At 36.0% G+C, this 22,716-nt stretch overlaps 5 protein-coding genes across 8 annotated transcripts; 3 read left to right on the forward strand and 2 right to left on the reverse strand.

The window, feature by feature from the left end:
- Positions 1 to 791: 791 nt before the first annotated feature.
- On the forward strand, positions 792 to 6,125 carry LOC108454865 (starch synthase 1, chloroplastic/amyloplastic). The gene is made up of 15 exons (XM_017753467.2): positions 792 to 1,321; positions 2,428 to 2,798; positions 2,932 to 3,009; positions 3,101 to 3,225; positions 3,369 to 3,450; positions 3,575 to 3,748; positions 3,958 to 4,039; positions 4,361 to 4,452; positions 4,551 to 4,613; positions 4,701 to 4,790; positions 4,938 to 5,062; positions 5,156 to 5,264; positions 5,348 to 5,403; positions 5,580 to 5,619; positions 5,728 to 6,125. Exons 1-15 carry the CDS (start codon positions 997 to 999, stop codon positions 5,884 to 5,886), a joined length of 1,971 nt encoding a protein of 656 aa, XP_017608956.1. The 5' UTR covers positions 792 to 996; the 3' UTR covers positions 5,887 to 6,125.
- Positions 6,126 to 7,346: 1,221 nt separating this feature from the next.
- Positions 7,347 to 10,419, forward strand: LOC108456337 (protein ABIL2-like). Of its 2 annotated transcripts, none has more exons than XM_053018873.1 (10): positions 7,347 to 7,877; positions 7,980 to 8,116; positions 8,410 to 8,492; positions 8,608 to 8,758; positions 8,843 to 8,942; positions 9,058 to 9,150; positions 9,246 to 9,309; positions 9,386 to 9,474; positions 9,551 to 9,669; positions 9,769 to 10,419. In XM_053018873.1, the coding sequence occupies exons 2-10, from the start codon at positions 8,036 to 8,038 to the stop codon at positions 9,937 to 9,939; spliced, it is 951 nt and encodes a 316-aa protein (XP_052874833.1). In that variant the 5' UTR covers positions 7,347 to 7,877; positions 7,980 to 8,035; the 3' UTR covers positions 9,940 to 10,419. The 2 variants fall into 2 exon arrangements, with proteins under 2 accessions (XP_052874833.1, XP_017610423.1); XM_017754934.2 differs by having other exon boundaries at positions 7,349 to 7,877; positions 9,398 to 9,474.
- A 216-nt stretch (positions 10,420 to 10,635) lies between these two features.
- LOC108455776 (uncharacterized) lies at positions 10,636 to 12,242 on the reverse strand. Of its 2 annotated transcripts, none has more exons than XM_017754325.2 (4): positions 12,098 to 12,242; positions 11,861 to 11,933; positions 11,716 to 11,771; positions 10,636 to 10,995 (listed from the first exon to the last, which is right to left on the reverse strand). In XM_017754325.2, exons 1-4 carry the CDS (start codon positions 12,148 to 12,150, stop codon positions 10,881 to 10,883), a joined length of 297 nt encoding a protein of 98 aa, XP_017609814.1. In that variant the 5' UTR covers positions 12,151 to 12,242; the 3' UTR covers positions 10,636 to 10,880. The 2 variants fall into 2 exon arrangements, with proteins under 2 accessions (XP_017609814.1, XP_017609813.1); XM_017754324.2 differs by having other exon boundaries at positions 12,050 to 12,235.
- A 615-nt stretch (positions 12,243 to 12,857) lies between these two features.
- On the forward strand, positions 12,858 to 17,295 carry LOC108454160 (uncharacterized). 2 transcript variants are annotated; one of them, XM_017752508.2, is made up of 9 exons: positions 12,858 to 12,998; positions 13,195 to 13,413; positions 13,794 to 14,070; positions 14,691 to 14,841; positions 14,941 to 15,163; positions 15,242 to 15,333; positions 15,450 to 15,585; positions 15,933 to 16,264; positions 16,482 to 17,295. In XM_017752508.2, the coding sequence occupies exons 1-9, from the start codon at positions 12,952 to 12,954 to the stop codon at positions 16,730 to 16,732; spliced, it is 1,728 nt and encodes a 575-aa protein (XP_017607997.1). In that variant the 5' UTR covers positions 12,858 to 12,951; the 3' UTR covers positions 16,733 to 17,295. The 2 variants fall into 2 exon arrangements, with proteins under 2 accessions (XP_017607997.1, XP_017607998.1); XM_017752509.2 differs by having other exon boundaries at positions 13,797 to 14,070.
- A 570-nt stretch (positions 17,296 to 17,865) lies between these two features.
- On the reverse strand, positions 17,866 to 22,530 carry LOC108456941 (importin subunit beta-1-like). The gene is made up of 3 exons (XM_017755700.2): positions 22,210 to 22,530; positions 18,856 to 21,277; positions 17,866 to 18,749 (listed from the first exon to the last, which is right to left on the reverse strand). Exons 2-3 carry the CDS (start codon positions 21,261 to 21,263, stop codon positions 18,551 to 18,553), a joined length of 2,607 nt encoding a protein of 868 aa, XP_017611189.1. The 5' UTR covers positions 21,264 to 21,277; positions 22,210 to 22,530; the 3' UTR covers positions 17,866 to 18,550.
- Positions 22,531 to 22,716: the final 186 nt, after the last annotated feature.

Consider the following 22,716-nt stretch of genomic DNA (forward strand, 5'->3'; position numbering starts at 1 on the left):
GCTTATTAGCCTTTGCAATCTTTGGATCACCTAAGTGCCCCGCTTGTGTTACAAACCTGAGCTATCAAGTTCCGCAATTAAATCCTTCACTATCATTTTATTAAACAGCACAGTTGCGCAGGCATCATTCCTTAAAATAAAATTTTCATTTAAACTCTTTATAGTTTATAAAAATTTAAATTAATAATAAAATTACATTTTAACCTCAAAAATAATAAAAATTAATTTAAATTTTTAAAATTATAAAAATATAAATTATTAAAATAATAAAATTTATATTTTTACTATCATAAAAATATATAATTTAATTATTACTCTCAAAATTTTTTCTACCGCCAATGAAACAGCGTATCTTTAGTTTACGTTAACCATATGGGATACGAATATAGTCAAAAACAAAAATCAAATTAAAACATATTCTTTATATATTTGATACACAAAATCAAATCAGACCGAAATTGGGTCCCGAAAAAGTTACAAAACCTGATAGTGGATGGCAGGGTTCACGTGACACACAGCATGAACATTGGATCTTCTCAAGAAAGGAAAGACAACGAAACCAAAAAATGCTGTCTTACCTTATATGGCCATAAATCGACCTTTCCAACTGTCATATCTATAATTGCCACGTCAGGAATGTCGGATTTTTTATAGATGAGGTGGCCAAAACCCATAACTTAAGCAAAAGCTTCAGCCGTAATGGGACTCCCACAGCCAACAGGGCATCCCAAAATGTCGGCTTTGGCGCTTTTTCTGGATCTCACGTCATCCTCTTTAAAACCCAAGTACCAAAAAAAGAAAGAAACCTACGAGTGTAATTTACCGATTTTGTTCTTGTTATTTCTCTCATCCTTTTTTGTCTTTAGTATAAGACCCACAAGTAGTGTATATTTTTATCCTTTCTTCTTTCGGTTCTTTCTGAAATTCCTTTCGTACTCTGCTAGATTATTTACTCTCTCAAAACTTTTTTTTTTTGGCTGAACTCCCTGTTTGTCAATGGAGTCTCTGCAAGTAACTCGTCTAATGTCTTGCAAATTATCAGCCAACATATCGCATAAAGCTTGCAGTTTTAGACCGAGTAGGCAACTGGGTTTTAGTTCTTTGTCGAGAAGGAGCTTCCAGAACGGAAAGTTGACGGTTGCGAGATCGGATATAACTGAAAATGGAGGTGGGTTCGGCGGTTTAGACGATAGCTCTAACTCCAATTCCATTGAAGAAGAAGATGACGATGAAGAAGAAGAAGAAAAGAATGGTCTTATGCTAGGTTTAGACAGGGATGACTGTGGTTCTGTTATTGCCTTGCAATTGATTCCTCCTTCTGGTATTTTTTTTTCTCGTTCTGAATTACTCTATTTTTTCCTTGCCATTCGATTAATAACGAAAACCAAATATGAGCCTATAAGTTTTTAAAGTGTTGTTAATTGTTTATAATATAATGACACCCTTAGATGATTATGCAAAATCAATGCTTCTGTTTTGGTCAAGATGATTTTGATTGGTAAAACACTTTAGTTTATTGACTTTTCACTTTTTCCTCTTTTGGAAAGAGAAATTGGGTTATTTTATGTTGGATAATTTGATATTCTCCCGTCTTTTTTTTTTCTTCTGTTTTCGAAAATATGGGCTCCATTCGTTCATTAATAATAAAAAACTAATCAAGATAATCCGATTTTTAGAACAAATTCGTTAGTCGTGGTGGAAAATTTAAAAATCAATCACATGCCATAACTATAACTGGCGATGGAACATTTAAATGCTGCCGATCCGCTAAACTGATTGCCCTTTCATCAGGCAAAGCAATACTTATGCCTTTGCCTGCATGGTTTGGTCAACTGGCCCGCCATCTATGAAACAGAAGTTGACCACTTTGTCAATACAATATTCTTCATTAATTTATGTCTCAAAACAGAGTTTAGTGAGACATTTGATTTTATTCTATGGTTATTAAACTATAACTATTCTCTGTTGATTTTTCACTGTCTTTTCTCTTATTTCATCAATTATCTATATCACTGTACAATGGACTCGAGATTTCTGCAGTGAAAGTTACCCAGTAAACGTAGGCTACTATCTCAACCTCGCCTTGTGAACTATGTTGCTGGAACTTGATTACGCTAGGATATGTGTTTGATATTAATATATTTGATCATGGAAAAGTTTTTTTAATGTATTTAAAGAGTATTTAGAAAATTATATTTCTATATTCATATTCAAATATATATAAAAAGTATATACTTCAATCATTGTAAAAGTAGGGATTGTCATATGAAATCTTATGATTATTTGGAAAATCATTTTTTCAATTGTCATTGCTGGTTCTTTACATTTCATTTCTTTTTCTAGATAATAACAGACTTAAAATCTTCACCGGTATCTTTGTTCTTAATGATTAATGGGTTAACTCCAGCATATTAACTTGAATCATAGGTGAAGTCGCCATTGACTCTCATCAAGATGAGGCTGCCGATACTAAAGGGGAAGATGAGGGAATTGAAGAAGAAAAAGGAGGAGAAGAAGAAATCCGAAGCAGAGTAACCTATAACATCGTGTTTGTTACTGCTGAAGCTGCACCGTATTCAAAGACTGGTGGATTAGGAGATGTTTGCGGTTCTTTGCCGGGCGTGCTGGCTGGCCGTGGACATCGAGTCATGGTTGTCTCTCCTAGATACCTCAACGGAACATCCGCCGACAAAAATTTCACTGGTGCTTATGATGTTGATCGCCGCATTAAGGTACCTTGCTTCGGAGGGGAGCAAGAGGTCGCATTCTTCCATGAGTATAAGAAGGGTGTTGATTGGGTAAGAATTTCCTCATAGAGCATCCTCATTTGCCATCTCTATATAAGTTTATTAGATCCATGCATGTATTTCTCAAGTTAGTGGAGTGGGAGATAATTTTAATAATGTTTTAAGTGGTTTGCCTCCATTCAAGGTATTTGTGGACCATCCTTCATACCATAGACCTGGAAATCCATATGGTGATAGTCATGGTGCTTTTGGTGATAATCAGGTAAACTTGTATTTGTCCTGCTTGTCATTCGATGTTACTTTTTCGATACATTAAAATGACCTTTTTTTTGTCTCGTTTTTTGGCTTTACAGTTTCGGTTTACTTTACTTTGCCATGCAGCATGTGAAGCTCCGTTAGTGCTTCCATTGGGAGGGTATACCTATGGCGAGAAGTGTCTCTTCCTTGTCAATGATTGGCATGCCGGTCTAGTCCCTGTGTAAGTTGTTGCCTGCTTGCTTATTATTGCAATTGTTTTCTGTTTTGATCTCATTTACCAAATATTTTTCCTATTATAGTTTTTTGAGATGTATCATCTTTGCAAATTTTGTGGACTGTTGATTTTACATGTTAAATTTTCAGGCTTTTGGCTTCCAAATACCGTCCTTTCGGAATTTATAAGGATGCTCGGAGCATCCTTGTAATTCATAACCTTGCACATCAGGTAAATGCTTTTTGCTTTGTTCTTGATTCTCTCATTTTCCGGCACATTGAGACTAGTAAACCCAACTCTTATGAATCAAATTTCTGCAACAATGATTTTAAGCATATTGTTTTCCATGTGCTAGGGAGTGGAACCTGCAGCAAGCTTTAAGAACTTGGGACTGCCGTCGGAGTGGTATGGGGCATTGGAATGGGTGTTTCCTACATGGGCAAGGACACATGCTCTCGACACAGGGGAAGCCGTCAATATTTTAAAGGGTGCAATCGTGACAGCAGATCGAATACTTACCGTTAGCAAGGTGATTTGTTTTGCACATGTTCTATTTTTTATGTTATATTTACATCTTAAATGTTACACTTAAATATTACGTTGCTTCGGCTCTTTGTTTATCTTAAAGTACGTGTGCTCAACACATGTATATGACATATTCAGGCATGGATATTTGAAAAATGTGAACATCAGTAATCTTAAAAGATTGATTTAGTCTACTATATTTGTTAATTGTAGGGGTATGCATGGGAAATAACAACGGTTGAAGGCGGATATGGTTTAAACGAGCTATTAAGCAGTCGAAGGATTGTTCTTAATGGTAAGTGTCCTCTACTTTATAAATAAACTGTGTCCGTTATGTTATACTGGTACAAATCCAAAAGCTTTTAGGCCATGCACATACAATTATTGTGAAGGTTAAGTTTTGTGCCCAAGTTTCCCCATGACACCCCATTTCTGATGGGTACGACGTTTAGTAAGACCTTTATCTAGGTCTTAGCTTTGTCTGTAAGCCCCACTAAGGTAAAAAACAGACCATTTTAGAGAAAATGCATGCATCAATCATGGGTCATGCTTATTGCCTCAGATGAGATTAGATGTTTTATAACTGGATATTTTTTAAGCATTCAATGATGATCAGGAATTGTGAACGGCATTGATGTTACGGAATGGGATCCGTCTTCAGATGAGCACGTCAGTTTCCATTATTCCGCTGATGATCTCTCCGGCAAGGTTATTTCTCTCTTGCTTCTACTGTTAGATAGTCATTCATAACCGAAAAAGTTGATGTTCTAATTCTTGTCCAAACCTGAATCGATTGTAAACTTCAGGCTCGATGCAAGACTGCTCTTCAACAGGAACTAGGCCTTCCAATTAGGCCTGAATGCCCCTTGGTAAGATTTTACTTCTTGTTAGGGTAAACTTGGTAGTGAAGAAACTATTCTCCTTTCATTCATTGCTCGCTAAGTTGGGCTTTACAGATTGGATTTATAGGGAGACTGGACTATCAGAAAGGCATTGACCTAATCCGTTGGGCGATTCCCGAGCTTATGGAAGACAATGTACAATTCGTAAGTGAGTTTTCCATTTACTTAATAACCTCGGTACTTTTGACTTAGAATTACTCTTAATCCGCTTATGGATGGTAAAGCTAGATTTATCTTTGTTGAGGACCATGACTTATATAGTCATTATTGGTTGATCCGAACTTCCTTCAGGTAATGCTTGGCTCTGGGGACCCCCTCTATGAAGACTGGATGAGAGCAGCAGAGAAAACTTACAGAGATAAATTTCGCGGTTGGGTCGGATTTAATGTTCCCATTTCTCATCGGATTACTGCGGGGTAATCAAACCATTTTTTTTTATTGTTAACACGTTACTAGAGAATTGAGATAACCATTAACACAGCATTTTTCAATTTTTCTGGAATGAGCAGCTGTGACATACTGTTGATGCCTTCAAGATTCGAACCTTGCGGATTAAATCAATTGTATGCAATGAGATATGGTACTGTACCAGTAGTTCATACCACAGGAGGACTTAGAGTGAGTTAAAAACAATAACGTGTTCTAAGCCGTTCCATTTTTATCACATTGCGTTTCATGCATCAAAATTTTTTCTTTTTCAGGACACTGTAGAGAATTTCAATCCGTATGCTGGAGATGGTAGCGGGGAAGGCACAGGGTATGCAATACACTTAGACTGATATTCTCAATAACTTGACTGTATGTATAGAAGGCTGTAAATTAACACAAGACTGTGTTCCAGATTTTGTGCATGCTTGTCATAGACGAAATCACAAAGGGATGAAACTGTTAAATTGTATATAGTATTGAAATGGTTGTGGCATGTGGTTGCAGGTGGACTTTTTCTCCCCTTACAAAAGAGAGTATGCTGGAGGTATGTTAATTCCATGCATATAAGATTAAATTTCAATTTCTCGTCTCCTTTTTTACTCCCTTCGAGCTTGCCCTTGGAAATCGAAATAAGATTGATCTTACTGCGCAGGCATTAAGAACAGCTATAATGACATACCGAGACCACAAGTCAACATGGGAAGCATTGATGAGAAGAGGTATGCAAAGAGACTTCACCTGGGAAACTGCTGCCATTCATTACGAGCAGGTTTTCGAATGGGCTTGTATCGATCCGCCATATATTACTTGATCGGGAAACAGAAGACTTAATCATAGAAATGGGGAAAAACCCCTTTAAAAGTTCCAAGACATTAGAAATACTCAAGCTCTTGCTGCTAATAATTGTGGTGAATGAATCAGTGGGAAGATATTTACATGGTTCAGTGCATTGGTTATTCTTTCTTCTGTTTAGATTATAGTTTAGCTTGCAAATGTACTTTTTTCTTTTCTTTTTAATTCTACAGAACTAATATCTTAATATTAGAAAAATCATTTTACTTATAAGTATTATTATCCAAATAAGAGAAAAATTCAACTCTCTTGCTTCATTTTCTTTTCTCTTCGTCTAATCAAATAAACATAACTGTTTGTAGAAATTCATATATCGTAAGTTGATTAGTAATATTTATATTAATCCATTCTCTTCCAATCCTAAACGGAAATCATGCAAACCCAGCAATCACGGCACTGATTACACACTATCAATGGCTTTGTATCGCATGTTCAAAGGAAATTAACTAACACCGCTATGAGCCACGATTTCAAACCCGCAAAAAGTCCCCTTCCACGTTCAAACGAAATTAAAAAATATATATATTTTCATTCAATAATTACGCTATCAAGGGCTTTGCATTGAATTGCATTTTCATAGTATAATACATGAAAATTAAACTCTCTTTTCTATTTTTCTATTTTTTTCCCTAAATTTGAATCTCTAATTGCAATATTTGAATTTCATTTTATTACATGTGTATATCATGTTTGACTTTTGTTTAATTTTTTTCCGAATTGATCTAGTTTTATTCGATTATTCATTTATTATGTTTTATAATGGAATCACAATATAGCTTAAATTGAATAAAACATTTAATTTCTAAACTGAGAACTTATTGAGTTGGAACAAGAAGGAATCATTACTAAAAATATAGAATAGGTTAAAATCTCAAGCATGGAATCCATTTAGAGGACTTTAATTGAAGAAGACAGCACAATACTAGCCTCGCTTGCCTTCCAAGAGCATACAATGTGTAGCACAGCTTTGCCCTCTTCAGTCCACCAAAAATGGTGGTGGGGTTCGCGATGGCAGCCTTGCAACTAACACTTCACTTTAAAATGGGATATGGTTGGTTCCCGAGAAAGGGGATAGAGATAGTTGATATGTTCAATCAGGCTGAGCTCCGGAAAATTAGACCATCATTTCCCCCGCAACAGGTGGGGAGAAATAGAGAAATGGGACCAGTGACGAATATCGATAAGATTCTCTTTGGAAAACTGAGGTAAGAAAGGTGGCGGAAAAAAAAATTGATTCGCTTTTTAATGTTGATTTCATTGCAGTTTAGAAGTGATTTGAATATATCGGATTGGTTGTCCATTCGTAAGTTTATAAAATCTAATTAAATTAAATCATTTTAACTCTGTTATGAGCTAATATGAAATTACTTAGTAACTAAAAGAATAAATAAGAAGGAAAGAAGAAGAAAAGATTTTAGAGAAGAAATTAGAACATACATAAAGCTTCCAAAGCATCATTGTATATACATAAACCAATTATTATACAACATACTTAAAACAATAAATTTCCTGATCTAATGTCAAAAACAGGGACATACACATACCAAAAAAAGGGTCAGTAAGTCATCTGTATCAGACAGGGATCTATTTGTAAATAAATGGACAAGTTTCCTAATGATCTGCTCAAAATTCTCCAAAATGAAATACAAAAGGTAACACATGAAAAGAGGATTAAGTTTTTAAGTAAATACTGCACTGAATGGCAAATAATGCGAAACTGGGGTTACAGATTCAGATCATCATGATAACATCGGTTGTGTGAGTTGGTGTTGGAATATAAGTATTAATACTATTGTGAGACGGTTATTTATGGACAAAATCAAGAGACTCAACGGACCGAAGCAGACAGTAATAGTAACAGCAACAGCAACAGATTTTAAGGTTATAAATGGGGAGTGGATCCTTGCTTAAAAGTTCCAGCTGCACAACAAGTGGAAAGACAATAACAAGGTTGTCTAAATGAAGGCTAGGTTTTTTCATTTTTGGTTTTGGTTAGTTTCAGGTTACCCCTCTGCTTTAAATTTTAATCTGGTAATCTCGACTGGTTCACAGATTAAGGCACATTCTGTCCGATCCACTGCACACATTTAACAGCTAAAGCTGCTGCGATGCCTCCTATGTCTCGAGAAACATCCAGTTCCGATGAGGTTCTTATGCAGCAAAGCTTGTTGTTCTCTGAAAGTCTCAAGGTACAGTAGTGCTTGTATTTCTATATATTACTCAACATTTAGCTCTTCTTTATTGTAGGCTTCAGCATTTTGAAGGCTGAGCAGCTTTTCTAATGGCTTGTTACCAGCATTCAAGCTTTGGTTATAAGCAAATCTAGTTATGTTTGAAACTGTATGCAGGACATACTTTGCAGTTTGATGCTAAATATATGGGAAAAATTACAAAAATCAAACATACTCGCATCGGGCTTAGACCCATATAGACATTTAAACCCGAGTCCGAATAACATAGGTTTTCTGTTACTGTGTTTCAGGGTTTGAAGAATCTGAGAACACAGCTATACTCAGCAGCTGAGTATTTTGAGGTATCTTACACCAATGATGATCAAAAGCAGATGTGAGTTAATTCATATTCCTCAAAGCTCATACGTTCAATCGTTGGTGTTGGAGTTTTTATTTTTGTTCATCATATTGTTGTTTAACAAGTAATTAGAACTCATATATATTTGCAGGGTGGTAGAAATATTGAAAGATTATGCCATCAAAGCTCTTGTGAACACTGTAGATCATTTGGGTTCAATGACATACAAGGTTAATGATCTTTTGGACGAAAATCTCGAACAGGTTTCAGGAACAAAGCTCCGAGTATCTTGTATCGAACAGGTAAGGTAGGATTATTTTTCAGCACATAGTGAAATAACACATGGTAATTGGACTCGGGTTTGAGCTTCGGATACGGTATTATAGAGGCTAGAGACATGCCGAGCCTTAATCGATCGTGAAGGGCTTTCCCAACAGTCGCTGGTCATTAATATGCCAAAGTACCATAAACGGTACATCTTGCCAGGCAAATTACCTTTCTTTGTTACTCGTAACTCTTCATCTTTTTTCCAATTTAAGCAATTATGAAGATAAGGGTATCTGTTCTTTTTTCTTTTTTTTTTTCTTTCAACGTCTTTCAGCTGGGGAAAGCATTAATGGTGCAAACAGAACAAAGTTGAAATTCGTAGGATGTGGCCTAGACGATGAAGATGACTGGCATCAGTTAAGGAATGGTAGTTGATCTCTCAATCCTTTTATATCAGTTCTTATATATCGAATTCTGACAAGATTCTAATGTAACTTCCTACTTGTACTGTTTCCTTCTAAGCTGTCCGCGCTACAATTCAAGAAACCCCGACATCTTCAGTCTCCAGAACCCCGATGTCGTTCCGGTAAAGGCTAACAAACATTACATTTGTAGTGCAATGCATTAGTAAACCGTAGCTACTTATCTGATACTTATTCTAGTGATCATTGCAGGAAAGGCCATTCTCCAACACTTTCTCCGCCGCCTCTGCAGCAATCCGCAATCTTTTCCTTTATGGACACCATGCGAGGTTGGGATACAATTTCTTTTTCTTCTTTTACTTCAATAGTTATGAACTCATTGATGATGTTAAAATGCATGACCAGAGAAGCAAACAGTATCACCACATCGATTTCCGCTTTCACGGTCTGAATCCATCAGCAGGCCTACAACCCCAAATAAGAGCCAGCCGACTACTCCGAATTCAGCCAGTGTGATGCAGCGGGTGAGCATATAATAATTAACTAGTCTCTCAATGAAGCATTGCGCTCTTTTTTTCTTTTTCTTTTTTTTTCTAACATGAATTTGATTTTTTTTTTTTTAGTATCCATCAGGGACTCGAAAATCAGCCTCGATGCGTCTTCAATCGGAGAAAGGTAGCCCCAAAGACATTGATCAGTATCCGAACAAAAGTAAGAGACTCCTCAAAGCATTGCTTAGTCGTCCGAAATCAAAGAAAGATGAGATGCTATATACTTATCTGAACGAATATTGAGAAAAAAATCTTCAAGGATGATGATGATAGAGGGCCTATAAAATAGCCAGTGACGGTGGCAAAGAAACTAAGAGAGGGAATCCAGTGAGGAAAGCCTCTACACTTGCACCTCTTCGTTCTTTATTTTTGTTCACGGAAGGCCAAAAAGTTCAGATATAAAAGAAGGAAAGTCTCTAGATTGAATCCTGGGTTCGGTTACCTTCTCTTCTATCCACAACCAATGTATATTTTTTCTGTAGTATTTCAAAGTTGGCCTGCAATGATGTGTGTGTATGCATATATCATTGTTAACCAGACATTGCATGCAATATTGATAGAAGCCTTTTGAAGTTTAATTGAGTTAGTTTTTACTATTTAAAGTTCTACCTAACATGGTCACAGTTATTTCATCATGTCCTATATTTTAACCAATGTTGCAAATAACTATTTCACATCCGGGTTTAATTTTATAAGACTTGGTTTAGCTTCATTTTGGAAAAATCTTTTTCTTCGGGGTTTGGGGCTAAAGTATTAGATAAAATCCCGGTCAATGAGTTCGGAAATGAGCAAAAACAGCCACCTGTCTCTGCCCTTTAAACAGCTTACAGGTTAAAGCAACCATCAGTTGATATTAATTATTTCTGGTTTTAAATCGCTAACAGATATACCTGTATCTAAAAAAGTATTGAACATAAGTATCAAACACACAAGAGGAAATGAAGAGTCGTAAAAGGAGAAGAATTCGGCATAACTTAGTGATAGTTCCACATGTTTAAACCTGATCAACATACATAAAGAAAAAAACCTGGAAGATAACGGTGAGCTAGAAGCTAAGCTTACATCCTAATTTAAATTACATGTGTATCATTAAGAATACAAAAGATGAAGAACAGAATAACGAAAAAGAATGCATTAATGCCAGAATCCCACAGCATTTATTGTAAAATTGCAATAATCAAAGATCACAATACCATTCCTGGGCCAAGTTCTTCGATGGTTTTCGAGGCAAGTGTGAGTACATCAACGAAAGCTGAAAATGATGCACGGAGAAACCTAGCTTCAACTGCTTCAAAGTGCCTGATTGTTTACAAAGTGTGATTAGGAAATGGCATTGGAAAGAACAAAGCATTCAAACAGAGAAAGTAAAATATTAGCACCTATGTTGCTCAGATTCTTCCAGGTACATATTGGGACATGAGTATTAAGATATGGCCCTCCAAGGACTTACCAAATACATGGAAAAACTTGTATAAATTTGAGCATGCCCATATAGTATGCAAATCAGTTTATGATACAAGTAACATAAATTACTACATTGGAGTGAGAACATTTCAACCCTGAAGTTCCTTGTCCCCCACGTTTTGGATATCATTTGTTGGATTATGCGACAAGAGATAAGCGTTTCTCATCACTTCACTCATCCTAAACTCTAATGCCTAAAACTCGAGCTTAAGGTACCAACAAAGGGTGACAAAGTGTTGATGGTTGGGGCAGTGGGTTTTTTCAAACATTATGTAAACATGGAATGGAACCACAAGCTAAACTACGTCTATGTCAAATCAATCAAAAAACATAACACTATGTTTCTCCGATTCCAAGTGACGGTCCAATGTGTATGCTAAATCTTTTTAATATTTTCCCAGCACTGGTATAATCCGGTATCTATATCCGAACATGTGGCATGTAACATAATAATATAGGATACACGCCATGCAATTCCTATAAAAGATGAATTTGAAAGTAATAACCAGAGAAAAACATTTTTGTTCAATTTAAAGAAGATAGTAAGTAATTTACACAGAAAGTTTCCCATCAGAGATCGACATTTGCCTCTTCACTTTATCTGGTTGCAACTGCATTACAACATAAACCAGATTTAAGAACTGCACGTAACAATTACTATAATTCTCATCAACATCATTCCAAGTTAAAAGTACATTACCTCTTTATCAACACCCAATGCAGCATAGACTATTGAAGCATTCTCTTCAGACTCAAAATCTACCTCCAAATCACTGCATATAGTAGAAGAGACATTACAATTGACTTCAAAGTCCCCCCCCCCAAAAAAAAAACCCAGAAAACAAAGGGCAAAGCAACTTGTTAACTTTAAGAAGTAACCAAAGGATACCCATAGAATTTTGAGAGCACAAAAGGGGGAAAAAAGTGAGAAAATGACCAGCTGAATTCCCACTGGTTCGGGGCATCTGACAAGTCAGCGATAGCAGCCATGTGAGGTCTTCCAACTGGAACTGCGTTACAAGAAGTTAAGAATCAGCCGAAGACGACGAAATGAAATAGGGTTGAGGACTTAAATAGATACAAAGAAAAAAAAGGCTTAACTACAAAATTGATCCCTGAACTATACTACTTTTCCTTTTAGGTAAGGAACATTTTCTTTTTGTCGAAAGTGGTATTTTAATTATCAATTACGTGAATTTTTACCCAAAATGTGTATTTCAAGGTGAAATGAAACAAAATTGATAACTTATATATCCTTTTAATATAAAATTGAAATACCTAAATAAAATGATAATACAATTAAAACATAAATGAAGGATTTAAAAACAAGACATCATTTTCACTCTTTAATATCTTATTTTACCATTTTAAAATGCATTTAATATTTATGTTAATTATTTATAAAGTTGTTATTAATGAATGCGTGATGTTAGAGTTTATTTTTATATAATTTTATATTATCATATAAACATAAAAGTAAGATGATAAATTCACATATCAAAACAAGCGAAATATAAGTAATTATCAAAATTACTTAGATTTATTTAAAGATCCGGCTACAAGCAGCATAATATGATAAAGTCGGTTTTATTTTATGTTGGACTTGAATAAAGTGAATTTTAATTTGAGCTAACTAAATTTATAATTCAAATATAATTATAAAATATAAAAATATTAATGTAAAAGTATTTATAATTTTTAGAGAATAATCTAAATAATAATAAAATGGGTTGTTAAACAAATGAAAACACAAAGCAATCAAATTCACTGCTGCTTCTCACTGCAACTTCGATGGCAGCTCCTATTTTTCTCCCCTCTCCCACTTTCACCACTTACAGGTGCATTCTTTATATCTATATGTTATACATGCAATTTCCTTTTTCGAATTACTTTGGGTTTCCTTTATCTGGCTTCTCTAGCATCAAGAACTGTCTCGTCAGCGCTCGCTTATTGAATTCTAATCTTTTCATTGTTTGGGCTAAAGAGAAGAACCCTTTTGGAATCAGTGTTCTTAGCTTTTAAAAAATGTTTCAGGACAATCCAAGCCTCTCTAAACTTGAATTCACGGTGTTGGCTTCGAACCCAGAAACCCAAGCTCCTGCTTTACATGGTACCTGCTACTCCAACTCCAACTGTGAGCAGCCGCAAATTCATGTTCAAACGTTATTCTGCAGTTAACTCATTAGAAACCCATGTCTCTACTCATCAAGATAAGGTCGCTTCTGGTGTTTCATCACAAAATGGCTTCCACAGGTGGGAACTTTATCTTAATTACCCATTTTTAGTTTTGTCATTATTTTTTTATGTTACTGTTTGTTAATTTACCTTTTGGGAATGTCGAATTCTTTGCTTATGTTGCTCCTTTTGATTGAGTTATTGTCAAAATTGAGACATATACTTGTATTCAACTCTCAAGTTCGAGTAACATAGGGCTTTGCCTTTAAGTGATGTACTGTTGGATTGGACCCTTGGTTTCAAGTCTCGCTAATTAAATGATCATTAGTTGTTTATTTGTATAATTTCTCTAGCATATCTCTAGCTAAAGAATCTACAAAAGTTTTAAGGAGCTGGATAACATTGGCAATATTTTGAAATTTTCTTTAGAAACATTATATCCTAGTATCTACTATTAGCAGGTCTAAAACATTGTTTGACAAAGCAAGTGACTCCTCTGATGGCACGAGTGACTTTGAGAGGCAGCTTCAAGAGCTATTTAATGAAGTCAAAACTTTAATTACGACGGGGAGCGAGAAGGAAGCTGTAGACCTACTTCAAGCAAATTATGAAGCTGTAAAAGAACAGATGAATGACGGTTCTAAAGGCATTGAAGAAGCTGCTATTCTCGATGTCATTGCTTTGGGTTACATGGCTGTTGGAGAATTTAAGTCTGTACGGTCTCTGCTCGATGCGGTAACTTTCTTTTCCCTTGTAAGCTTAATTTTCAAGTTTTCAAGTGCTTCTTTGTTGTACAGACATGGTATTGCACTTGGCTACTATTAACTTACTGATGTGATTATAGATTGCCAAATCATACATTTTGCAAATGATAATAAGTTTTTGGTGTAGCTTCTTGTATCCTATCTCGGTTAATCCGGTGTTGAATTTCTTAAAATGACTGAATTGGATGATGCTAATGACCAACATATACAAACTGTTTGTGAACTATAACACATCCTAGAGGTTTTTCATGCTTCAAAAGAGAGAATTCACAATAATGGAAATAAGGCATTGAAAGTTTAGTCTTCTATTCGTTATATAGTCGAGGAGCTTCATTTCTTTCCCTCATTTAAAATTTGCAAGCTTAGTACTTGAAGATGCTTCCTTTTTACTCTTTTTAAGTTCCTTGATTGCCTGCATGGCTAATAGGTTTTAAAGGTTAAGTTCCAATGGCACAAGCAATAGATAAAACATTAAAGAGCTCTGAATGTAATAACAATGCCTCATTGATGTAAGAATCACTCATCAAGAGAGAATTAAAACCATTTCTTCTCTTTCCACTTTTCATGTTGTACATATTTTCTTGATGGCAGATTAGTGAAGTTATAGATGATCTAAATAATGATGAACCCCTTCTCGACTCAATACTTGTGCATATGGGAAGCATGTATTCAAATTTGGGGGAGTTTGAGAAATCCTTGCCTGTTAATGAAAGAGCTACCGATATTCTAGAGAACAGACACGGTACATGCCTAAATCGTTTTTGCCTATTTTTTCCACTGTTGACATTGTTTGTGAGCTTCAATTGTTGATGATTATCTCAAAATGCACGTCTTTTCCTAGGTAAAAATAGTGCTGTTCTTGTCACACCATTGTTGGGAATCGCAAAAGTCCTTAGTTCTACTGGAAAAGCTGCAAAAGCAGTTGATATTTATCATCGTGTAATTCGCATCTTGGAACTAAATAGAGGTGTCGAAACTGAGGATCTTGTTGTACCTCTGTTTGGTCTTGGAAGTCTTTTAATAAAGGAGGGCAAAGTTACAGGTGCAGAAAACTCTTTTATTAGGTTAGTGAGGATTCCATTCATATTGTTTTGGTTGTGGGTTTTCTGTTCATTTTTCACTTTTTATTTTTCCTTTTTCAGAATTCGAAATATATATACCAAGTTATATGGACAGAACGATGGAAGAGTCGGACTTGCTATGTGTTCCCTAGCCCATGCAAAGTGTGCAAAAGGTAGCTTCTACGATAGCACTTTCCACAGGCCTATCCCATTTTCAATCATTAAATGTTCTCCAGTATTTTGAAAGCTTAATTGCAAGTATGGTTCATTGTGCCACATTTCTTTACAGGGAATGCAAATGAAGCCATTGATTTATACAAGAAGGCTCTCCAGATTATAAAAGATTCGAGTTATATGCTGTTAGATGATAGCATGATGGAGAATATGCGAATAGATTTGGCAGAACTACTTCATGCTGTGGGAAGGTACGTTCGATGTGTGATTAAGACAAAAAATCTGCATGCTTTAGTAGATTTTAATGCATGGTTTTCTCAAACCTTAATGATAAATCCACTACCAATATCTCTGAATATTTCTCGGATGGGAGCACTGTTCATATTGGATAGCTTGTAAAAAGATCAAGTTGATGTTCTTGTCCGGCACAAATATTGGAACATTGATCAAAGACATGAAAAAACTAAGAAAAAAGTGAATATATATAACCATATCTGGTACTCATACTCAAATCGTAGTAACATTGGCTTGATCTTCGTATAATACAGCTTTGGTAAAAGCATAGTCTTAACTTCTGTTGTAATTTGTCTGCTGGCAGAGGAAGAGAAGGTCGCGAGCTGCTGGAGGAATGTTTATTGATCACTGAGAAACGTAAAGGAAAAGATGATCCCAGCTTAGTTACACATTACCTAAATCTTGCAGCATCGTATTCACAGTCAAAAGATTTTGTAACGGCTGAGCGCTTGTTGAGAACTAGTTTAGAAATCATGAAAAGGGCTGACGGGCCTGAAAATCCTTCCATCACTTTCCCAATGTTGCATCTTGCTGTGACCCTTTACCATTTAAAGCAGGATGAAGAAGCTGAAAAAATAGCACTTGAGGCTTTACACATCCGCAAGAAGGCATTCGGAAAAGACTCCCTCCCTGTTGGTAAATATTACTAATCTCATTTATTTCTGAAAGTTATTTTTTCAGATAGGCATTGTTTGTTTGGAGTTTGGTTATCCTGAGTAAGGTCTCATCTGAGCCAGTTTGGCAATTTAGCATTATCTTGATGATTAGTATCACATATAGACCCAAGTTGTGGCCAAGAGTGAATCATGATTGTGCTCTTATAAAGTTCTAATGTCTGTCGATGTTATCGCAGGGGAGGCTTTGGATTGTTTGGTGTCTATTCAGAGTCGATTAGGGAAAGGTGAGGCTGAGTTACTAGAGCAGCTCGAGAGAGTTTTGAAGATTCAAGAGAGAGAGTTTGGCAGTGAGAGCGAGGAAGTTATGGTAACCCTAAATAAGGTTGTATTCTACTTGGATAAATTAGGGAAGAAGGACGAGAAATTTGCACTACAAAAAAGACTATCCAGACTTCAGATGAAATACAAACAAAGTGTTTGCTATTAATACAACATATAGAGCATCATTTTCCAAAGTAAACGGCATATTCTTGCTCGAGTGTTTGTTTTTACAGAGGCTTCTCTTGGATTTTCAGCTAACCTGAGTTGCTTTGTGGTAAAGGGAAGTCTTCAGATCGAAGATTAGTGCTGCAGTTGTGGATAGGAGGTGGAAAACATTATGTTTACGTTTTAATTGTTCTTGAAGTAAAGAATATGGAGTTTTGTGCTACAACCTATGCTATTTGCACTAGGGGTTTTGTATCAGAGACGGTTGTGTCCAACATTGGTATGACCATTTTTTGTTTTTGACGTTTTTATGCATTTTGAAGGGTATTTAGAGTGTCGTAAAATGTCCAAAATTGTGTATTCCACGGATATGTTGAAAGTAAAATGAAGCGTTAGGTTACTGGCTGTACAACCCAGGATGATGTTCATAGAGATAGTATGAAAGAGGTTAAGAGTATGTTTTAAGATCAATGGGATTAATGTTGAGATACTGGATGAAACATATTTTTATCTACAAGTTCTGTAATTATGACATTGTCCTTCAATCTGAACATTAGTCTTAAATTGTTGTCAGTTAATGTTTTATCAATATACAACGGAAATTGAGCTCAACATAGGATATCATAAAAGTACTTGCAAGTTCAGATACGGTATTAGATCAAATATTTATTATAATTTTAAAATATTTTGAATTTTTGCGTCGTTTGATTATTAATTTTCAATCCTAATTCATTTAAAGAGCAATATTTGTCATATTTGCTAGAACATTAGAATTTATTTTCAAATATAGAATTAAATATTCAAATTAACAACAATAGAAAATCAAATAATAAAAGAAGGGAAGCAAAAACAGAAGAAAGTGCAAATGAAGATTTTAATCAAAATAGAGGCAACCCCAGAAATACTGCCAGTCAGCGCTTGCTCGGATTTTTTCTACAACCAAAAATAGAATCGACCAAATGGGAAACCAGAGCAATATATATATAACTTTTTTTTGTTTTGGGGAGGGATAAGGAGAGTTTACAACTCTTAAGAACAGAAACTACATTGGACAAAGTCTACCAAAGATAGTCTCCATTGCATCCTCCCAAAGTATGCCTTCGATATCACGAATGTTGGAACCAACTAAAGCAATTTCCAAACAGAATTTTTATGAATGCATGATATTTGAACAATTGAATCTTTCAAAAAGGAAAAGAAAAAAACCAACAATTCAATGCTGAATGCAATGCTCCCAATAGCATGCAGTATATATGGTTAATCCTAGACCCCACCAAAGCCAAATTATACAAAAGATGCAGACTTTAACCATTAAAATAAAGGAGTGAGGAAAACTCAGAACCAGAACTCAGAGATGGGTAAGCTATGGAGATGCGAAGCATATGAGATGTCTTCATCTGCTGCAGCACTTTCATTCTCATCATTAGTCATCTTTTTTGAGTAACCTACAATTTCACCGCAGAAAACCACTCCCATGGCAGAAAATGATGCTTCTATTCAAACATAGCCCTTATACAAACTGCAAGTCACCGGGTTACCTGACTAGCAATCTCTCCCAATGACAAGCAGAGGTTTATGAACTTCTCCATCTCTATTGACTTCCTCCATGATCAGTGATGGAATCCGACCCCATGATGATGATGATGATGATGATGATGATGATGATGCAAGAGTTAGTGACAACTTGAAGACGGACAATTTCTGTTGTCGGACAACGGCTATGACTTGACACATGCAATCCCAGACCCTCAACTCAACACACCCAGATGCATGGACTTCCGTAAGAAAATAAACATGCTGAAGCTGAATGGCAACCTCATCAAACAGAAATGGCACGGCTAATGGCCAACTTAGCCCATTCAGCTGATTCTTTAATCATAACGTCTTCTGAAGACAAACATTCATTTAAAAAGTCTTTGCTTGAGACAGATTGCTGTATCAGAGATGCGGCATGACTGCCTAATGTATCAGCGAGATCTCCAAGGACACCAATGGCAGTCTTCATGACCACATCATCCCTAGAGGCAAGAGAGTAGAAAAAGAAAATGTAAAATAACCACACATCAAAAGAGAAGTCATTCAATAGAATAAAAGCTTAAAAGAGTATCTCTTAGTAGAACTCACATGTCTTTCTCCATGTATATGCCATCCAAGAACTGGAGGATATGAGGTGCATATGGAATCAAAAGCTGGGTCTTAGGAGAGTTCTTAAACCCTTGGAATATACCAGAATATGCCTCCAGAATTCCGTTTCTTAGGGTATTTATGTACTCAATCAATTCATCATCACCTGTTGTATGGGTAGACAACTCTGCAGCACTCTGAAGGGCAGACATAGCCCACATTAAGTACTTTTCGAAATACTCCCCTACTGCCAATGCAATGTCGCCAAAGCATGAAAATATGGGAGGCTTCACGGAACGATGCAACTGATTGCTTGATAAATTCTTGAGAAGTTGTGTCATGATCCCATCACAATAAGGAACAACTTTTTCCTCTAATGCCCTGCAAATATCACCCACCACACCAACTGTGACAGCACAAACTTGGTACTCTTCGAAATTCTGAAGACCCATTTCCAAGTACCTATAGAACTCAGGCATGTACTTCACAAAATCTGGCCCAGTAGCGTAAGCAAGGGCTCCGATTGCAAGCATGGCCTCCTCGTGCACAGTCGCACTCCTACAAGCAAAAACACTTAGGAAAAGCCCCATTATCTGATCTGCATACTGCAAGAACAGATACTTGGTTGACTCTGACGAACCAAGCTTCTGAATAATCACCTGTAAACACCCACAAAGAAGGCCTTGCAATTCACTCTGCTTCTCCCTCTCATCAGATGACAGCTTCTGCCCCTCAACAGTGTTATGAAGCTCCATTATAATGACGGGCACCAATTGCAACACCAATGGAGCTGTCTCATCTGTAGAACATCTCACCACTTCATTCAATGTCTCATACGCAGCTGTCCTCAACCGAGATTCCCTAGCATCTTCTCGGTGAGTGACAGTGAGAAGAGACTGCACAATTTCCTGGAAAAAAGGAGTTAAAGGAGATGATGGACCCACCTCCTCATAACCTTGAGCAAGAAAATAGAGAGCACCACAGGCCTTCTCAGCAACATTAGGAGTGTCCTTCATACTCTGTAGCAGAACTACGACTATCTGTTGGCAATTTGCCTGAGTGATGATGGGTGAATCAACAGCTGAGCCATGAAGGAATTCAAAGATTCGTCCAAGGGTCCATGCAGTAGTGTCTTTCACGTGGCTATTGGGGTCCTTTGTCAAAGCACTTAACATGAAGTTTAAGGCAACATTCACGAGAGGTATTAACTTTGTAGGGGAAGGACCCTCCAAGATTGAACCAAAAGCATAAGTTGCCGCCTCTCTCTGCCTCCAATCTTGTTTTGTTATATTCTCTTCAATAAATGGCACAACAAGTGGAACAATATCGTCTCCTACAGTACGTGCAACCAAACCAAGACAAGTTCCCCCAGCCATTGCAATATTCCAAGCCCCTTCATCTTGATCCTGATCCTCCTCCTGCTTCAAGAGTGTCTCCAATAACATAGGAACAAGAGCAGGGATTGCTTGCTTGATAAAGTAAAAGCAAGGAATATCAGAGTCTCCAGTAAAATCACCTCCATATTCTTCCAAAATATCTATCTCCTCATCACAAATAGAACTCCAAAACTCAATGGCTTGAAGGGCCACAGGTTCCTCATCTTCTCTCACAGCCTTTGCCGTAATGTTAAAAATATCCTGGATGTAAGGAGCTAGTTTCTCATAATAAGTTGATGAAATAGAGACCAAACATTCGAAAGCTGCTTGCCTTATTCTCACTTCTGGAGACAAGGTTGCTTCACAGACAACTCTCATGAGGTAATCACGCTCCATGTCATTGCTGAAATTAGCCTGAGCAAATCCTAGAGCATTGTAAAGTGCTCTTGTAGCAGCAAGCCTTACATCAGCGTTTCCTTCAGAAGCACTCATGCCTTGAACTACAGCCGTAAGTATTTTATTTACCTGATCCTGATCGATAACATCAGGAGACACCTCCTCACACAAATAGCCAAGAGTCTCCAATGTGGCTTGCTTAGCATGAACTGGTAGCTGATGAACATTTGATAAAAGTGAACCCACCAACTCAGGCCACTGTTTATGTGGCAACTCAATGCCAGCAACCTTGGCAATAACTTGAGATGCAGTTGACCGAGCATCAGATACTGGAGAAGACAGAGTCTTTAATAGGCCTGCCTTAATCTGGCTCTTGGCATTACCATCCAACGACAGCCATCTTTGAACAAGCTCAACCTTCCTCTGCTGATCCTTAGCATCCAATGCATTCTTAAGTATCAAACCTGATAACTTACGAGTTTCCACAGGCTTTTCCTCACTTACCAACTCCCCAGAAAGTAACAGCAAGAAACCTGTAAGGTTCTGCTCCTGAAAGTGTTTCAAACTTTCTTCAGCATTCTTTCGCACGGCTCCATCTATTGATTGTGCATTCAAAAGCACCTGTGTAACTTCCATTGGCTCTAATTTTTCTAAAGCACAAACAGTTTAATCAATTAGACGAACAGAAATTCAGTGCCAAACAGCATGAATATTGCAGCACCTCAATCCTAAACATATATTAAGACTTTTCTTGATAAGGTGAAAAGAAGATTAGAAAGAGGAAAAAGAATAGAAAGAACTTATATGTTTTCTTTCGGTTGTACTTAGTAGGAAAGATGGGAAAATGGAAAGAAAATATCATTATTGTCTATCTTTCCTTCAAAGAGGAGAGTGATTTGCTTTTATACATTAAATAATAAAAGGTGTCTTTTTATATTTCCTTTCCTCTCACTTTCACTTCCTACCAAGCACGCTCAAAATTTATTTCTTTGCACTTTCTCACTCTCCTCTTTCCATCCTTCCAGTTTTTCACTCAATCAAGCAAATCCAAAACTAAAGGGTAAGGAGACTGCATAGTGACAAAAATGAATGGAAGCAAAACTAACATAAAACAGTTCCCTTAAATTTCATGTAAGGAAAGTAACCGATCGTAACACGAATATAACCATAAATGGATCCATCAAATCCAAATTATCATCTCCACTTGCATACTTAACAGCTGAGAGGAACACTTAAATATTCAAAATCAATTGAGGCAATTTAGACATTAAAAACTTAATCTGAAATTTAACAAAGCAAAGAAAAAAATCTCGCAGATCAAATCAGATTTAATTTAAACAAGAATAAATCAGATCACTTAAATATTTCCAACAAAAATCTAATACTCGGATTTGTCTTCAAATAAAAAGAACCTTAGGAATATAAACCATAAAAAAAATAGCAGATCAATGCATTCAGTACCAAATACACAAAACTCACTATTCAAAACCCTAACTACAAACAAGGAATAGAACTTTCAGAAATGAAATCGACCAATAGTATAACTTAAAAAAAGTGAAAAGAAATACGATGCAGACTTTACCTTTCACCGATCGGAGAATCGGAGAAGAAGGATTAGGAGCTGAAATGAAACCCTAATAATTGGAGAGAAAACAAAATAGAAAAAGAAAAAAAATAATAAAAGGAGATGAAGAAGGAAGAGACGCGGATTTGAAGCTGGACTCAAATAATTTATACAAAATTATTTTTTAATAGTTGCTCTGCACACTGGTTAAAATTTTAAAGTTAAATTACATTTTATCACTAAATTATTAATAATTTTATATTTTAATCATTTAATTTTAAAAATTATAAAATAATCACTGAATAATTTATAACTATTCAATAAAATTTAAGTTACTTAATTGTAGAACTTTCCATGGAACAACCCCACCTGCCCATAAAAATAAAATATATATTTTTAATTGATATTTTATATATTTTATAATTAAATTTAAATTTTAAAAATAAATTTTTTATTATTTAAATTAAATTCAAAGTACAAATGTCTTTGTCCAAGGATATTAAGTTTTCTATTAAATGTTTAATG

The sequence above is a fragment of the Gossypium arboreum genome, chromosome 9 (genome assembly GCF_025698485.1).
Source record: "Gossypium arboreum isolate Shixiya-1 chromosome 9, ASM2569848v2, whole genome shotgun sequence".
In the NCBI taxonomy this organism is placed as follows: Eukaryota; Viridiplantae; Streptophyta; class Magnoliopsida; order Malvales; family Malvaceae; genus Gossypium; species Gossypium arboreum.

What these genes read in the sequence shown, in the direction of transcription:
- LOC108454160 (XM_017752508.2), top strand. Translation starts at nt 12,952, where the DNA reads ATGGCAGCTCCTATTTTTCTCCCCTCTCCCACTTTCACCACTTACAG. An exon ending in TCACAAAATGGCTTCCACAG is followed by an intron (nt 13,414 to 13,793) that starts GTGGGAACTTTA and finishes ATCTACTATTAG; the next exon opens with CAGGTCTAAAACATTGTTTG. An exon ending in TATTCTAGAGAACAGACACG is followed by an intron (nt 14,842 to 14,940) that starts GTACATGCCTAA and finishes GTCTTTTCCTAG; the next exon opens with GTAAAAATAGTGCTGTTCTT.
- LOC108455776 (XM_017754324.2), bottom strand. Translation starts at nt 12,150, where the DNA reads ATGGCTGCTATCGCTGACTTGTCAGATGCCCCGAACCAGTGGGAATTC. An exon ending in GTGCTCTCAAAATTCTATGG is followed by an intron (nt 11,934 to 12,049) that starts GTATCCTTTGGT and finishes TACTATATGCAG; the next exon opens with TGATTTGGAGGTAGATTTTG. An exon ending in CATTGGGTGTTGATAAAGAG is followed by an intron (nt 11,772 to 11,860) that starts GTAATGTACTTT and finishes GTTGTAATGCAG; the next exon opens with TTGCAACCAGATAAAGTGAA.
- LOC108456337 (XM_053018873.1), top strand. Translation starts at nt 8,036, where the DNA reads ATGCCTCCTATGTCTCGAGAAACATCCAGTTCCGATGAGGTTCTTATG. An exon ending in TGTTCTCTGAAAGTCTCAAG is followed by an intron (nt 8,117 to 8,409) that starts GTACAGTAGTGC and finishes ACTGTGTTTCAG; the next exon opens with GGTTTGAAGAATCTGAGAAC. An exon ending in AGAACCCCGATGTCGTTCCG is followed by an intron (nt 9,310 to 9,385) that starts GTAAAGGCTAAC and finishes TACTTATTCTAG; the next exon opens with TGATCATTGCAGGAAAGGCC.
- LOC108456941 (XM_017755700.2), bottom strand. Translation starts at nt 21,263, where the DNA reads ATGGAAGTTACACAGGTGCTTTTGAATGCACAATCAATAGATGGAGCC. An exon ending in ATATACATGGAGAAAGACAT is followed by an intron (nt 18,750 to 18,855) that starts GTGAGTTCTACT and finishes TCTTGCCTCTAG; the next exon opens with GGATGATGTGGTCATGAAGA.
- LOC108454865 (XM_017753467.2), top strand. Translation starts at nt 997, where the DNA reads ATGGAGTCTCTGCAAGTAACTCGTCTAATGTCTTGCAAATTATCAGCC. An exon ending in ATACCACAGGAGGACTTAGA is followed by an intron (nt 5,265 to 5,347) that starts GTGAGTTAAAAA and finishes TTTCTTTTTCAG; the next exon opens with GACACTGTAGAGAATTTCAA. An exon ending in CAAAAGAGAGTATGCTGGAG is followed by an intron (nt 5,620 to 5,727) that starts GTATGTTAATTC and finishes CTTACTGCGCAG; the next exon opens with GCATTAAGAACAGCTATAAT.